General features: G+C 34.8%; 1 protein-coding gene across 1 annotated transcript; it reads left to right on the plus strand.

The window, feature by feature from the left end:
• The first annotated feature begins 790 nt into the window (after nt 1–790).
• On the plus strand, nt 791–14,619 carry cracdlb (cracd like b). The gene is made up of 11 exons (XM_073843199.1): nt 791–903; nt 5,057–5,121; nt 6,154–6,310; nt 6,396–6,525; nt 6,620–6,781; nt 6,903–6,965; nt 7,061–7,285; nt 9,903–11,154; nt 12,248–12,552; nt 13,894–13,981; nt 14,079–14,619. The coding sequence occupies exons 2-11, from the start codon at nt 5,073–5,075 to the stop codon at nt 14,246–14,248; spliced, it is 2,601 nt and encodes an 866-aa protein (XP_073699300.1). The 5' UTR covers nt 791–903; nt 5,057–5,072; the 3' UTR covers nt 14,249–14,619.
• Nucleotides 14,620–15,484: the final 865 nt, after the last annotated feature.

Genomic DNA, 15,484 nt, shown 5'->3' on the forward strand with positions numbered 1-15,484 from the left:
AATGGACCCTTATTACTGGTTTTGTGGTCCAGGGTCACATATAAGATGTACAATATATAATATATATTTACTGTAAACAGTGTACATAATACACATACAGTATACACTGTGTACAAAATGGACAAGTGTAATAGTGAAATGGTCTCTAGGAGACATTTGTTGCTTGGTAAAAAGCCATGGCCTAATTTCAATCCACCCTATTCAAATTCTAAACCACTATGAATGCTTTACCTACAATATGGTGTTCAGATCATTTCTCATGTCAGAAAAGGACCTGGAATTTTAGTTTTTCATGCCAATTATTAAAGCCAACTTTAATATTTAGGTGAAAACCCTCTTGTCTACTGTAATTATTAACTCCTACAGAGAAAAAAGATGCTTTAGAGGGACTTTCCTTGAGTTCAAAAAGTTAACCAGGTCAGGAAGGTGTACGCAAATACAGAAAATCATTTAAAGGGATAGGGAAATTAAAATTCATTATTTACTTACTCTCATGGCAATCCAAAATATGTACGAGTCTTCTATGTAGAGCAAAAGGATAAATTTAGTAGTACATTGAAAGTGAAAAAAATGCTCCAAAAATGACAAAAAAGCCTCAAGTAGCCAATGAGAAGATCGCAGTGCGTTTTACGACATCTAATTTACTGCCCTCGCATCCTGTTACTATGAAACTCTTTGTTTCTGCTCTCTTGCTCTCTCTCTCTCTCTCTCTCTCTCATACACTTTCTCTGTCTCTCTTTCCCTAACTCTTTCTGCCATGCTGTAATCCACTCTTAAACGTCATTTGCAGGTGTCAGCTATCTAAAACTATCAAGGACTGGAAACCACTACACAAAAAAGGCAGAGAAGAAAACAAAGGAAGCTCTCAGGCGAGGAAGATCATTCTGCGACTTAAAGCTTCTGGTAAGTTTCTATTTAGTTTTTGTTCATTTTCATTTTACAAGCAAATCAGGAATATACAGTCAAACCAAAATTTATCCAGACACCTTCAACATTTCACAACATATCACAGTTTATTCACTATATTTTAGAAATGGTAATAAAATATGACAAGAACTCAAGAGTTAAACTGTGTCAGAACAAATTCATCTTAATAATCACAAATAAATTACACTCTAACCAAAATTTATTCAGACAGCTCTAAAATTTCTCACATTATTATAGTTTATTCAGTATAGTTTATAAAATGGTTGTTAAACGATGTCAAAACAATTCATCTTGATAATGTCAGTTAACTTTGATAGAAAGGTATTTTAATAAAACATGGTCAGGTCAAAGTGTCAAATGAAATTTTAGGTCTCAAATTTTTACTGGTAGTCCACTGTATGAAGAATTTTTGGGTATAATATGTCACAGTTTACTTTATTTTGCTATCCTCACTTGCATAAATTAACTATAGGGTCCTGCACCCACTAGTAAAAAAATATTACAAATTATTTCTGTTGTCTGAATTATTTTTGGTTTGACTGTATTTCCTAAATAATAAAGTGTGAATTCAAATTGGAAATCTGGGATTCAAAATCAATTTGAAAGGTTTTAGAATTCTGAGAAATTTAAAATTCTGAATATTACTATTTCCAGGTCTTTAAACTAAGAAATTATTCAAATAAACATTTTACTTGAATTGTTATATTATAATATCTTATATAATTATATTATATAATCTATATAATTACCTAATGTATAGGCTACAAAAAGAAAATAATAAAATTCCAGTAATTTAATGAAAAATGGAGGCAAAATAGAGACCCCAGTTCAAATATTTGGGGTCGGCTGTATGTATGTATTTATTTATTTTTAAATACAGTAAAATTATGAAGTATTATTACACGTTAAAATATCAGTTTTCTACATACATTTTCAGAAGCCATTACTCAACAGCCAATACACCCATATTTTTTGCTCGTAATATGCAAAACACATTGATATTTATGAATGCAACTTGCAGGAAGATAATTTAGAAAACCGGCCCTTGATCCCCTAGCCTTCCTATTACATAATATTGATCTTTTGGTTAAACAAGAGTCAATTGTCTGGCATTATGTTGATCCTAATCCTAACCACTAGTGCGTAACATGAACGTACAGCACTTTTGTCATCCTCTGCACGCTTAGAGCCACATGGCTTTATGACTATGATATTACACAGCAAGAACAACAGGGATTATTGGCATTTCTGTCATTAGATTGTTTGGTTAAGGAGCGTGGACAGTAATAGCAGGTGTGTGTGCGCATGCTAACGGCCATGTACATAAAACATTGTTTTTTATAGAACCGTCTCATTATATGGTTTTAGACACATGCACTGTGGAGGAAACAACAGGGTAAAGTTACACCCATGGAAAAAAGACGACAAACTGATGTTTGTTTTCAGCATCATTACCATCACTATAATTTACCTCATACTTTGGTATTAAATCCTAAGTGTGTTAAATCCCACTTAACTTCATTATATGTGTGTGTGTCTGTGGTTAATGAATTCTAAGAGCTTGCACTTGGTCTTGGTTTCCCAGGATGCAGGTAGACGCAATCTAGTATTCACTAAAAATCGCGTCACCCTCGTGCATCACTAGGCAACTGGTGGCTGAGTGAACTATTCTCTTCCCTTAGAAGTCACTGTATTTGTATTACAAGAGGCCACTGATTATATCACAACACAAAGCCAATAAAAAGACACAGGAGACGTTTGCACAACCTGTGGTTTCCCAGTAAGACAAGCCCAACAGGATGAAAGCAGATGCTGTGCGTCTTCATGTTTGCCATTATAAAAGAACAGAGATCAGCACATGACTCTTTCTTTTCATCTACGTCATCAACCTTGTTTTGTACCCAAGAGTTTGGGTAATGTGACGTAGTAGTACACAGTACTAGTAGTACACATTTACAACTAGACTATTCACTGTTCACTGCATTTATTTGATCAAAAATTCAGAAATAAAATTTCATTTTGTGAAATATTTTTGCAATTTAAAAGAACAGTTTTCTATTTTTATGTACTTTAAACATTTATTCCTATGATCAAAGCTGAATTTTCAGCATCGTTACTCCAGTCTTCAGTGTCACGGGATTCTTCAGAAATCATTCTAATATGATGATTTATAATCAGTGTTGAAATTTGTGCTGCTTAGTATTTTTTTTTTACTTTTTATTAAAATAACCCAACTGCAGTTTGATTGAGATTATTTGGAATGCAATTGAAAATGAAAAAAACATAAGTTTTAAAAAAGTTAAAAACTGAGTTATCTGATTTTTGCAAATTAACTCTTTATATATATTAAGCAGCACAACAGTTTCAACACTGCTAATAAATCAGCATATTATAATGATTTCTAAAGGATCATGTAACATTGACGACTGGAGTAATGCCTGATGAAAATTCAGCGCTGTGTCGCAGAATTTTAAAGTATATTAAAAAAGGAAACCAATATTAGAAATTGCAATAATATTTCACAATATTACAGTTTTTTTCTGTATTTTTGATCAAATAAACACAGCCTTGATGAGCATTAAAAAACAAAAAAATCTTACTGATCCCAAACTTTTGAATGCCAGTGTACACAGCTGTTCAAAAGTATTTTTTTTATTAACTAATATTATATTTTTTATATTATTAATTAATATTGTTCCATAATATTATTTTTTTCTGTATTTTTTGATCAAACAAATGAAGCCTTGATAAGCAAAAGAGGCTTCTTTAAATATATATATATATATATATATATATATGTGACCCTGGACCACAAGTCGCTGGGGTATATTTGTAGCAATAGCCAAAATTACATAGTATGGGTCAAAATTATTGATTTTTCTTTTATGCCAAAAATCATTAGGAAATTACGTAAAGATCATGTTCCATGAAGATTTTTTGTAAAATTCCTACTATAAATATATCAAAATGTAATTTTTGATTAGTAATATGCATGTTAAGAACTTAATTTGGAGAACTTTAAAGGTGATTTTCTCAGTATTTTGATTTTTTTGCACCCTCAGATTCCAGATTTTCAAATAGATGTATCTCGGCCAAATATTGTCCTATCCTAACAAACCATATATCAATAGAAAGCGATGACGTATACATCTCAGTTTTGTAAAATTTAACCTTATGACTGGTTTTGTGGTCACATATATCAAACTTTTAAACAGCAGTGTATACATGGGTCAAAGCATAAAAACAATAAGTGTAATACTGCTTTAAATTGTTGTTGTTGTTTAAAAAATATTAAAAAGTTTTAAAAAGCAAAAAATAATATATTTTTCTCTAATTTACAAAAGACACCCACTAAAATGTTATTCATTGTAACAGTCTTGTTTGGCATATTTTAAAACAAAAAAATCCATTTATGATATTAAAAGACAAATAACTTTCACCTCAAATACTAATTACTTGTAATTCTACATTTTAAAAATTTCCCACAATCTTAAGTTTTGCCCATTTGTCAGTAAGAATTTTTTACTCATTTAAAACACAATAAAATTTAATATGCTCCCTTATTCATTTATATATTTTAATATGCACAAGTCAGAATTAGCATGTTGTTTTAATGTTTACGTAAATGTTACACTGAATGACAGTGTAACATTATTTCAACCAAATTTTGACATTTTACTCTCCAAAAACGTATTTGAAACCTTAAAAATAGACACTTTACTTACATTTAATTTGCCTTCTATGGACATAAAATCACTTTTGTCATCTTATCGTCTTTGAGCCACATATAAGCAACTAGCATACTAATTTTAAGAGTCTTTATAAAGTCCTTATAAAGGACCTTTAAACTAAAACAGGAGTAACTCATCTCTTTCCTTATAAGGGCATTGCAGAAGAATGTAACAAATGCTTAGAACAGGGTTTATCACCTTTGAACACAGGAAATGATGTACTAAAGTGCAAACTGAGTGTATCAGTTAACTGTGGTCATCTGATCTTTACTGCTATAAACATTCAGACATTCAGAAGACACTCTTCCACACAAATGAGCAAGTGTCTGGATATAGTCTGGTTTTTAATTCCATTAGTCCAGTCTGCACATACAAAGTTGTTTTCTCTTCTACTGTAGATCAGCTGATAAAATCATGGAATCCAGCTTTGGAGAAATGGACAAAATTGGAGAGGATCTCACAGGTTTGTGACTGGAAACGTTCACGTCTTTTCTGTTTAAATGTTTATTCACAGGAAATACTAATGCAATAGGCCACAAGATATGTGATTTTACTACATTTAAGTTTTTTTTTTTTGAACATGACATGAACATTTCTGACAGCACTTTAGAAACAGACCTTCTCATGACATAAATAAAGATTAGTTTACCTCTAGAATAAAAATTTCCTGATAATTTACACCCCCCTCATGTCATCCAAGATGTTTATGTCTTCTTCCTCTGCTGTCGAAAATAAATGTTTTTTGAGGAAAATATTCCAGGATTTTTCTCCATATAGTGGACTTCAATAGGGATCAACGGGTTGAAGGTCCAAATTGCAATTTCAATGCAGCTTCAAAGGACTCTAGACAGTCCCAGCCGAAGTATAAGGGTCTTATCTAGCGAAACAATCAGTCATTTTCTAAAAAAAAAATAAAATAATTGTATATACTTTTTAACCACAAATGCTAGTCTTGCACTTGCTCGACTTTACGCTTTACGTAGTCACACACGCAAGACACAGGTGGAAGTACTGACACATTGTTTACAAAGCGAATGTGCAAAGAAAGTCAAAGGCTTTCAGGTAAAACAACAATGTCGATTTTGAAGTTGGAGGAGAAAATGAGAGTTTTTCACCCTACCTTTTTGAACCAAAGTAAACAGATGAAGAACCAACCACCCTTGACTTCGCAGAGCTAGTGCAAGATGAGCATTTGTGGTTAAAAAGTATGCAACTTTTTATTTTATTTTTAGAAAAATGACCAATCGTTTTGCTTTGAAAAGACCCTTATTCTTTGGCTGGGATTGTGTAGAGCCCTTTGAAACTGCAATTTGGATCTTCAACTCATTGGCCACCATTGAAGTCCACATATGGAGAAAAATCCTGGAATGTTTTCCTCAAAAAACTTTCTTTGTGACTGAAGAAAGAAAGACATGGACATCATGGGTGACATGGGGTTGACTATTTCTGGATATCCATTCAAATCAGTCATGCTGATTTCTGATCTCTTCAACAGGAAGGAAGAAGTCGCGTTTTAAACAGCTGAAGACACGTCTCTTTGGCAGACTGAAGAAAAAGGAAAGCGAAGGGCAGATTAAGCAAAGCCAGTCCGCTAGTGACATCACCGTTCCAGAGGGCATAAGGGAAGGCTACGACTCTGAAGACGAGTTTTCGTAAGTGGCTGATGTGTCACATTAGTTTAAAGAATTAAGCCATGGGGGCATCTAATAAAACAAACCTACTGAATCGGATCCACAGGTTCCCACAGGGTCTGAGCTCCAGGGCGCTTTCCCATGATAGCATCTTCATTCACGATCAGACCCCCTCCACAGAACCAACCCGGGTTCTTTCACAAGAAAACGTTCATGGCAAAATTAAGGCCTTACAAGTATGTTCAGATTATTCGAGCTACTCTTATTATACTCCAACTTTCCTTTAAGGGGTTTGTTAAATTGCAAGTGATTTATATTTTGTTTCGGCAGTTGAAACTAGCGCAGCAGAACTTACATCTAGGTCCTCCTCCGATGCTGATTCCTGGTAAACGCATAGAGGACTCAGGAACCACTTCAGAGGATGATGGTTTACCTTGTAGCCCACCTGAGATGTCCTTCCATGAGCGAGTCATGCATGGAGCAGTTTACAAGGTAAATGAACATAATAGATATGAGTTTAGGTGATGTGAGTTTAGCATACGCTATCTAGTACTTCACCTGTGACATCTCAAAAGTGTTAATTAATGGAATCCGAACGCCATATTTCTTACAGTATCCCGAATCTCAGAAACATCTGAGCTCTCTAAGTTTAGCAGGGACTGGAAGTGAAGAAGAGGTAATATTTATGAATAATAGTCATCATCATCACATTCAAAGGAATCTTTGCAAATAAACAAAATATGTGACAGTAGCAAATATTGTCTCATCCAGGGTGATCCTTTCCAGCCATCCTCAAGGCCTCTATCCCCAGTCTCCAGACCATCCTCTCAGCCAATAATCTCTCCCGTCTCATCCTCGACCACACCAACTGCAGGAGTTGACTTCAGTAGCCCTGCAGGTTACATGCCCAGGTTGGATAACTCAGCTGCCAGGCATCGCATGTCAGTCAAACCAAGGAACCAACGAGCCAGTACAAGGGGAAAACGAGGGCCACCGGTAAGACCATGGAGGTTGTAAAATGCATATTGCCTCACTTCACATGAAGCTGTATGTATAATCAAATTTAACAAGCATAAAGTCGTTTAAATATGACTTGCACCACAAAATCAGTCATAAGTAGCATGGGTATATTTGTAGCAATAGCCACCAATACATTGTATGGGTCAAAATTATCGATTTTTCTTTTATGACAAAAATCATTAGGATATTAAGTAACAGTCATGTTCCATGAAGATATTTTGTAAATTTCTACCGTAAATATATCCAACTTAATTTTTGATTTGTAATATGCATTGCTAAGAACTTTATTTGGACAGCTTTAAGGGCGATTTTCTCAATACTGAAATTTTTTCCACCCTCAGATTTCAGATTTCCAAATAGTTGTATCTCCGCCAAATATTGTCTTATCCTAACAAATCATACATCAATGGAAAGCTTATTTATTCAGCTTATGTAAGATTATGTAAATTGACCCTTACGAAATTGCCCCTTTTGACTGGTTTTGTGGTCCAGAGTCACAAATAAAATTAATCTGACACCGTGTTCACACTGGATATGTAAAAACTAGATCACTCTTATTGTAATCAATGATGCTGTATGCGCTACAAGTGCTTATTTTAGAATTATTAATAGATATTAGTTTATTTACAAATATGTTTATTTCATCCCTTAAAGGAGAACTCCGGTGTGATTTTGACCTAAAGTGTATTGAATCATGATACCGAGTGTGAACGTACCTTGCATATCTCATCTCGGTTTGTGTCCAGCTGTCCGAAATCTGGGGTCAGTTAGCCGATGCTCACAACAGGCTGTCAATGAGAGTCAACAGGGCATCGGAATAGCCATGTAAATAAATCACTGTTTTACGCCATTTACGAGGCACAAAGTAGCTCCACACTTCACTAGTAGACTTCCAAGGGCCTTGACATTTAAAACGAGACATTTATAACTCAGAAAAAGCACTGGTAGTTTATTTACAAGAAGATTTATACAGACAGTACCTGGAAAAGAAAATCCAGTCGCCGCCATCCTGAACTTAGTCACGATAAGTCGAGTGTCGAGCACCAAGGAATTCATCAGGTTATCAACGTATCAGGTTGTAGTTTCCTTCGTGCTCGACACTCGACTTGTCGTGACTACATTTAAGATGGCGGCGACCGGTCTGTTCCTGGTGGAAGATGTCGGTATAAATCTACTTGTAAATAAACTACCGGTGCTTTTTCTGAGTTCTCAATGTCTCGTTTTAAATGTCAGGGCCCTTGGAAGTCTACCAATGAAGCGTGGAGCTACTTTGTGCCTCGTAAATGGCGTAAAACAGTGATTTATTTACATGGCTTCTTCGATGCCCTATGGACTCTCATTGACAGCCTGTTGTGAGCATCGGCTAACTGACCCCAGATTTCGGACAGCTGGACACAAACCGAGATGAGATATGCAAGGTACGTTCACACTCGGTATCATGATTCAATACACTTTAGGTCAAAATCACACCGGAGTTCTCCTTTAACTAAGGTTTAAAACTTAATTTAAAGTCTCATTTAAAGTAGGATTAGTAGCGTTGTTAATGTCAGCTAAAAATATTAAAAACTACTCAGTAGAGACCAGGGTTCTTCATTTGAACACAAAACTCAAAATCGCCCAACTGTTTGACCTGTAAGTAGCACTGTGCCTAAACTACTCATGTGCCCTCAGGTCATGCTTTATATAACATGTACCAGTTCTGCTCAGAATCCGTTAAAGTGTTGCGAATTTTGTCAAATTTGTTAATGCGCTTTATGAGAATGGTTTGGTCCAACGTTATCTCACGACCAATTCATACTTATTTTTACAAGGTGGCTACAAGTTTAGGGTAGGTTTAGGGGCGGGGTTAGTACGAATTCATACAAATTGGCGAACTCATAAAATACAATTTAGCACAAAATCCGTCTCGTAAAATATGTACGAATTGCCATGAGTTTGGTTGTTTAGTCTGTTAGAAACCTTTCGATAACTTTTTGCCAGCACTGGAAGATGATTCAAAATTCAAAAATGCGAAAAATCTTGACTCTTAAATTTTATATTCTGGTATGCATTTGACTCGGCATGAGCCAAATAATCATAGGAAAAAATAATTTTGCTTCTAGACCTTATAATTCGAAGGTTAGCCTATTTGCAGAATGAGTGCAAATTTGGCCTATTGGTGGCGCTAGAGAGTTAGAGACTTCAAATTTGCTATGGTAAATATTGAGACTGTCCTCTCTCTGTGTGCCAAATTTCATATCCTTCAGTGCTTGGCCCTTAAATATTCAATAAAAAACCCAAATGAGAACTAAAATTAGAAAAGTTCAGTTTAAGTTAAAATGCAAATATTACTAAAACTAAAATAAAGATCAATTAAAGCTATGTAAAAAAATAATAAAAGCACATAACAAAATTACAAAAAAATTACTAAAAAAAATGAGCTCATTCACAATATACAAATAATATATACAATACTATAATAGTATGTAAATACCAGTGGTCCATTGGTATTGAATAGTCTTAAATTACAGATTATAAAATTACAAATACTCAATCACTGCTAGTTTTGAACTATTGGTTTAAACAATAACAACAACAAAACTTTATTTCCCAGGTATCTCTTTCTCCCAGGCATCGTTCAGAAAGCATCAGTGATTTGGATAACGTTTTGTCTGAGGAGGAAGATGAAACCATGACATCCACAGAGACTGTTCACCATTGCTTGTACCCTTCTCCGACTTCAGAGCTAACAGAGAAACCCACCTCTCCAGAACCTACAGAAACAACTCCCGAAAAGTCAGCACAGGACCATGAGAACCCCAACAGAGCTGAAATCAATTTCTCATCTCAAGGTGTTGAAATCTTCAAGTCAGAAGAGTCTCTTGAAACTGAAGTGAGAGCCACTACAAATCCTCTTTATTTGCAGCCAGTGTCTTTTGGCTTGATCTCCTCAGGTCCACCATCACCTTCAGGACTACTAGAATCTACACCATCATCAAGAGAAATGGAGTCATTAAGAGCCCATTCACCTATCCAGAGACATGATACAAACGATATCCAGATTGGGACGAGTGAGAATCTTGTGTCTGGCACAGATAAAAACAAAAGCATCCAAGAAGAAGCAACATTTAGACTATATCCTGCACCTCTGCCTCACTTAACAAAACCCAAAATAGATAAAAGGAGCCCTCCATCCCCAAAAGGTGTCACTGAGGCCTCGACAAAACCTTGGGATGCTGGAATAGAAACCGCACCTGAACTGGTCGGCAGGACGCTTAACGCTGGATCGTCCCAATTTTTAATTGCATCTGCAAAGTATCGCTCTAAAACGACCACTGAGACAAAGCAAATTGAGGGACATATGAAACAATCTCAAGGAATCAAGACACAAGTCAATAAACCCAATCCAGAGTTGCAGAAAGATGAAGCAAGAGAAACAAAACCAACAGAGTTTCAGAATCTCCTCCATCAAACACAAGAGAGAAAAAGCAGTTTTCGTAGAGAGGTACCACCTCCTATTATGTCCAAACCAATAACAGGAACCAATCGGCAGAAGCCTGCTGATACCACAACAGAACATGTGGAAATAGAGAAACTAGAGGAACCTGAAGACAGGAAGAATGCTTTTGGTGTGCAGCTCCGCACAACCTCCATGTCTCTGAAATATCGCTCGGAGGTTTCCAAAATCAAGGATGAAACTAAACGGTACAGTTTAGAGTCTAATACAGTGACAGAAGTCTCAGAAGAGCATTTTGGGAAAGCAGAAACCTTCAGGAACATGTCTGAAAGCAATTCCAAGAGTAAACCCAGCGTTCCTAAAAAACTAGAATTACAGAACCTGGACTCTCCGCTTGCTGCCCAAGACAGTGAGTGCAAATCATTTATTTTTGTTATAAATGTGCTGAACTGGTTCATTCAATTCATTAAATTTTAGTTTGAGGTACTAATGATAAAATAGAGGTTTCTTAATACTGTGTTGCTACCTGAATGATCCACAGCTTTTTTTGTTTAGTGATAGTTGTTCAAGGGTCCCTTGTTTGTTCTGAACAGTTAAAATTCTTGCTGTTCTTTTGAAAAATCCTTCAGGCTCCACAAATTCTTTGGTTTTCCAGCATTTTTGTGTATTTAAACTCTTTCCAACAATGACTGTATGATTCTGAGATCCATCTTTTCACATTGAGGGACTCCAGAAGGAAGCACAATGCATTAGGAACAGGGGGGTGAAAACTTTTAGAATTTGAAGAGTATCTTCGGTAGCCTTTGGAGAGCAGAACTAAATGAAAAATATGATATTTAGGCAAAATAAGAAAAATGTACACATTCTGTTCAAAAGTTTTCCCCCCATCTCTTAAGGCATCGTTTTCCCTTCTGGAGCATCAGTGAGCGTTTGAACCTTCTGTAATAGTTGCTTATGAGTTCCTCAGTTGTCCTCAGTGTGAAAAGATGGATCTCAAAATCATACAGTCATTGTTGGAAAGGGTTCAAATACACAAAAATGCTGGAAAACCAACAAATTTGTGGGACCTGAAGGATTTTTCTGAAGAACAGCAGGCAGTTTAACTGTTCAGGACAAACAAGGGACTCATGAACAACTATCACAAAAAAAAAAAAAAAAAAAAAAAAAAAAAAAAAAAACAGCTGTGGATCATTCAGGTAACAATAGGGTATGTAAACTTTTGAACTGGGTCACTTTTTATAAATTCAACTATTATTTTCTTTTGTGGAATATATGTAAACATCTTTTATGTGAAATATCTTACTCAGATCAGTACTAAATAAACAATCACATGCATGTTGTATGATCCCTCTTATTTTGGTAAAATAAATTAACATTTTGCAGATTCTGAAAGGGGGGTGTAAACTTTTGACCTCAACTGTAAATCATAAAAACCAAAGTCAAATGTATGATTCTTCTTACCCGATGTGCATGCCTTAATAAAACGAAGTACTGTTTTACAGATGGAAGACCGTCTATCCAAAACACAACAGGAGCAAGTAAAGAGGTTGTGTCTGAGCCGGGTTGGATGAGTCTAGCCAGGGAGAAAACAAGGGCGTACCAGCCGTTCTTGGGCAGATTAGTCCCAAATCAGTCACCAGTCCACCCTACATCTCCGACAGCTCCTCCTGCGCAGCCTCCCAAACCAGCCTTACAGCCTAAAACACAGCTAATGACCAGCTCGCTTCATCCAATGAAAACAGCCAGCCTACAGACCTCACAGAGACCTCCGACAAAACCAGCACCTAGTGGAACAAAAGACTGGCAGGTAACCAATGGCTGGAGAGTGCAAAACACATTCAACCAAACAGCAAGTTTCTTCTGTCTTTTATTGATTATTCTCTACTAGTTATAAAACACTACATACTGAACTTCATAACTATATACTGTGTATTAAAAAGTTTATTCAATATATTTATGCTATAAGAAGAAAAATCTGTAGAAAAGGTACTGGTAATGTTCTGCCAAAACATTTTCTGTTAAGTTTACAGACATTGCCTTTAACCCTAAATCAGAACACAATGAAAAATCAATACAGAAAATTCCTTCATATCAAAAACAGTACATTGGACCATTTTTTCTGGACTTTTCTTAGATTGTAGTTTGTAGTTGTCGTGTATGTATGTATTTAGAACTGTATTATATTGTAATTCATACACTACCAGTCAAAAGTTTTTGAACGGTAAGATTTATAATTTTTATTTTTAAAGAAGTCTCTTCTGCTCACCAAGCCTGCATTGATTTGATCCAAGTACAGCAAAAACAGTCAAAATATTGAAATCTTTTACTATTTTAAGTAACTGTTATCTATTTGAATACATTTTAAAATGTAATTTATTCATGTGATCAAATCTTTTTGTCTTTTTTATGTCTTTAATGCCACATGATCCTTCAGAAATCATTCTAATATGTTGATTTGCTAATCAAGAAACATGTGTTATTATTAGCAATATTTCAAACAGTTGAGTAAATTTTTTCAGGATTCTTTGATGAATAGAAAGATCCAAAGATTCAGCATTTATCTGAAATAAAAAGCTTTTGTAACATACAGTATACCATTCAAAAGCTTGGAGTCATTTTTTTTTTTTTTTTTTTTTTGAAGAAGAAATTATAGAAATAAATACTTTTATTTAGTAAGGATGCTTTAAATTGATTAAAAGTGATGATAAACATTTATAAGACATTTATAATATTACAAAACAGTTATATTTCAGATTTCTATTTCTATATTCTTCAAAGAATCTTGAAAAAATTCTACTCAGCTGTTTTCAACATTTTATATATATATATATATATATATTTTGAGAATCTGAATATTAAAATGATTTCTGAAGGATCATGTGACTTTAATAATGATGCTAAAAAATTAGTTTTGAAGTCACAGAAATAAATTACATCATAAAATGTATTAAAATAAAAAACGTTTATTTTAAATAGTAAAATATTTTTAAATTTGACTGTTTTTGATGTACTTTTGATCAAATAAATGCAGGCTTGGTGAGCAGAAGAGACGAAAAATCTTAAAATAGTATAAAATAATAAAATATCTTTATGATGCATCCAAAATAATATATAAAATAATAAAAGAGGAATTATTTACTCTTTGCAGGACAAAAGCAGGAACAGTACACCAGAAGATGACTCAACAAAAAGAGCAGCAAGACCCACAGCACCAGCACCTAACAGCAACACAGAAGGTAAAGCACTGCTTTGACTTTCATATTTAAAAGTTTTCATTTTTTTGCTTTTTAAAGTTTGGTGTTGATATTGTTGTTTGTGTATGTTCTTCTGTAGTAGCACTTAGCATCTCACCTGAGCCTCCAACAACCTCATCATCATCACAAACAGACGTCTCTCAGCAGCAGCAGCAGCAGCAGCAGCCAAGGCCAGATGGAGCTCAGCCGTCCTGGATGGAGCTCGCCAAGAGGAAGTCTTTAGCCTGGAGTGACAAAACTTTAGAATGACGCTGAGACATTCAGTGACGAACTGATGAAGTGGTGCAATACCTAATGTTACAACGAATGAATGTAATACTGTGCATGTTTGTACATGACTGATCCAGTGTGAGTGAGTAATAGAGATTTTTTTTTTTTTCAAATTAGAATTCATTTACATGAATAAGATGTTACTTAGATTTACACAAATGTTTATAATATGACTTGTTATATACATAATTATGAAAGAAGAACATGTATATATGTAGTTCATCATCATCTTTGTAGTATGTTCAAAGATTGTCAAATCTGATACAGTAATATGAAGTTAAACTATATCATAGTGGCGTATCGAAATGCAATATCACACCAACACATTTCAAACAATATAAATCTGTTTTTATGAGCATATTATGTGACGTTTGATATTTTTATTTCAAATTTACAATATTCACAAGGTCAAAATATTTCACAATTTTTCCATTTTGCAAGCACAAGTAGAAAAACAGCAATAACAATAAACTGTAACAACAAATTAAAGGGCATCATTCATAAACAAGTACATTTGTTTAACAGAGATCAGTTTTAGGGCTTTCCAAAAGTGTTCCCACGCAAATGAGTGAAGCATATTTACCCAACTAAATTCTGGTGGAGGAGAAAGGATATTAACAGATTGATTGGTTACTACACTTACTATAAATTACACTTTTTTTCTTACAGTGTTACACCAAGTACCTTGTTTTCTGAACAGAATTTTTTTTTTTTTTTTTGCCAGAAATAGAGGTCAAGACAATACGTTTTTAACTGGAATATGGCACTTATATTTAAGACATAGTTCATTAATATTTAAAAGCTGACCATTAGAATTCAACCTACTCTGTGAGAACATGATGCTTACACTGCCCTCTGGTGGATGCAGTATACATGGACTACAAGAGTGTCAATATAACAAATCCTCAGTAATCGTGAGAGGAGCTCAATTCACAGGGCTTGTCAAGGGATCCCACACAAGGACACAAATTCCGTTCATATGTGACAGTAGCACGGATATATTTGCAGCATAGCTAAAAAGCATTGTATGGGTCAAATTTATCAAATTTTTATTTATCAAAATGCCACAAATCATTAGGATTGTCATGATCTGGGCTGTGGGGCTCCCCTCAGCCACCTGAGGTCGCTGTTTTCCCTTCCCTGCACACACATCCCTAATTGTACACTCCTGTCTAGTCGTTATCACTGATTACACGCACACCTGTTCACAATCAC

The sequence above is a fragment of the Garra rufa genome, chromosome 6 (genome assembly GCF_049309525.1).
Source record: "Garra rufa chromosome 6, GarRuf1.0, whole genome shotgun sequence".
In the NCBI taxonomy this organism is placed as follows: Eukaryota; Metazoa; Chordata; class Actinopteri; order Cypriniformes; family Cyprinidae; genus Garra; species Garra rufa.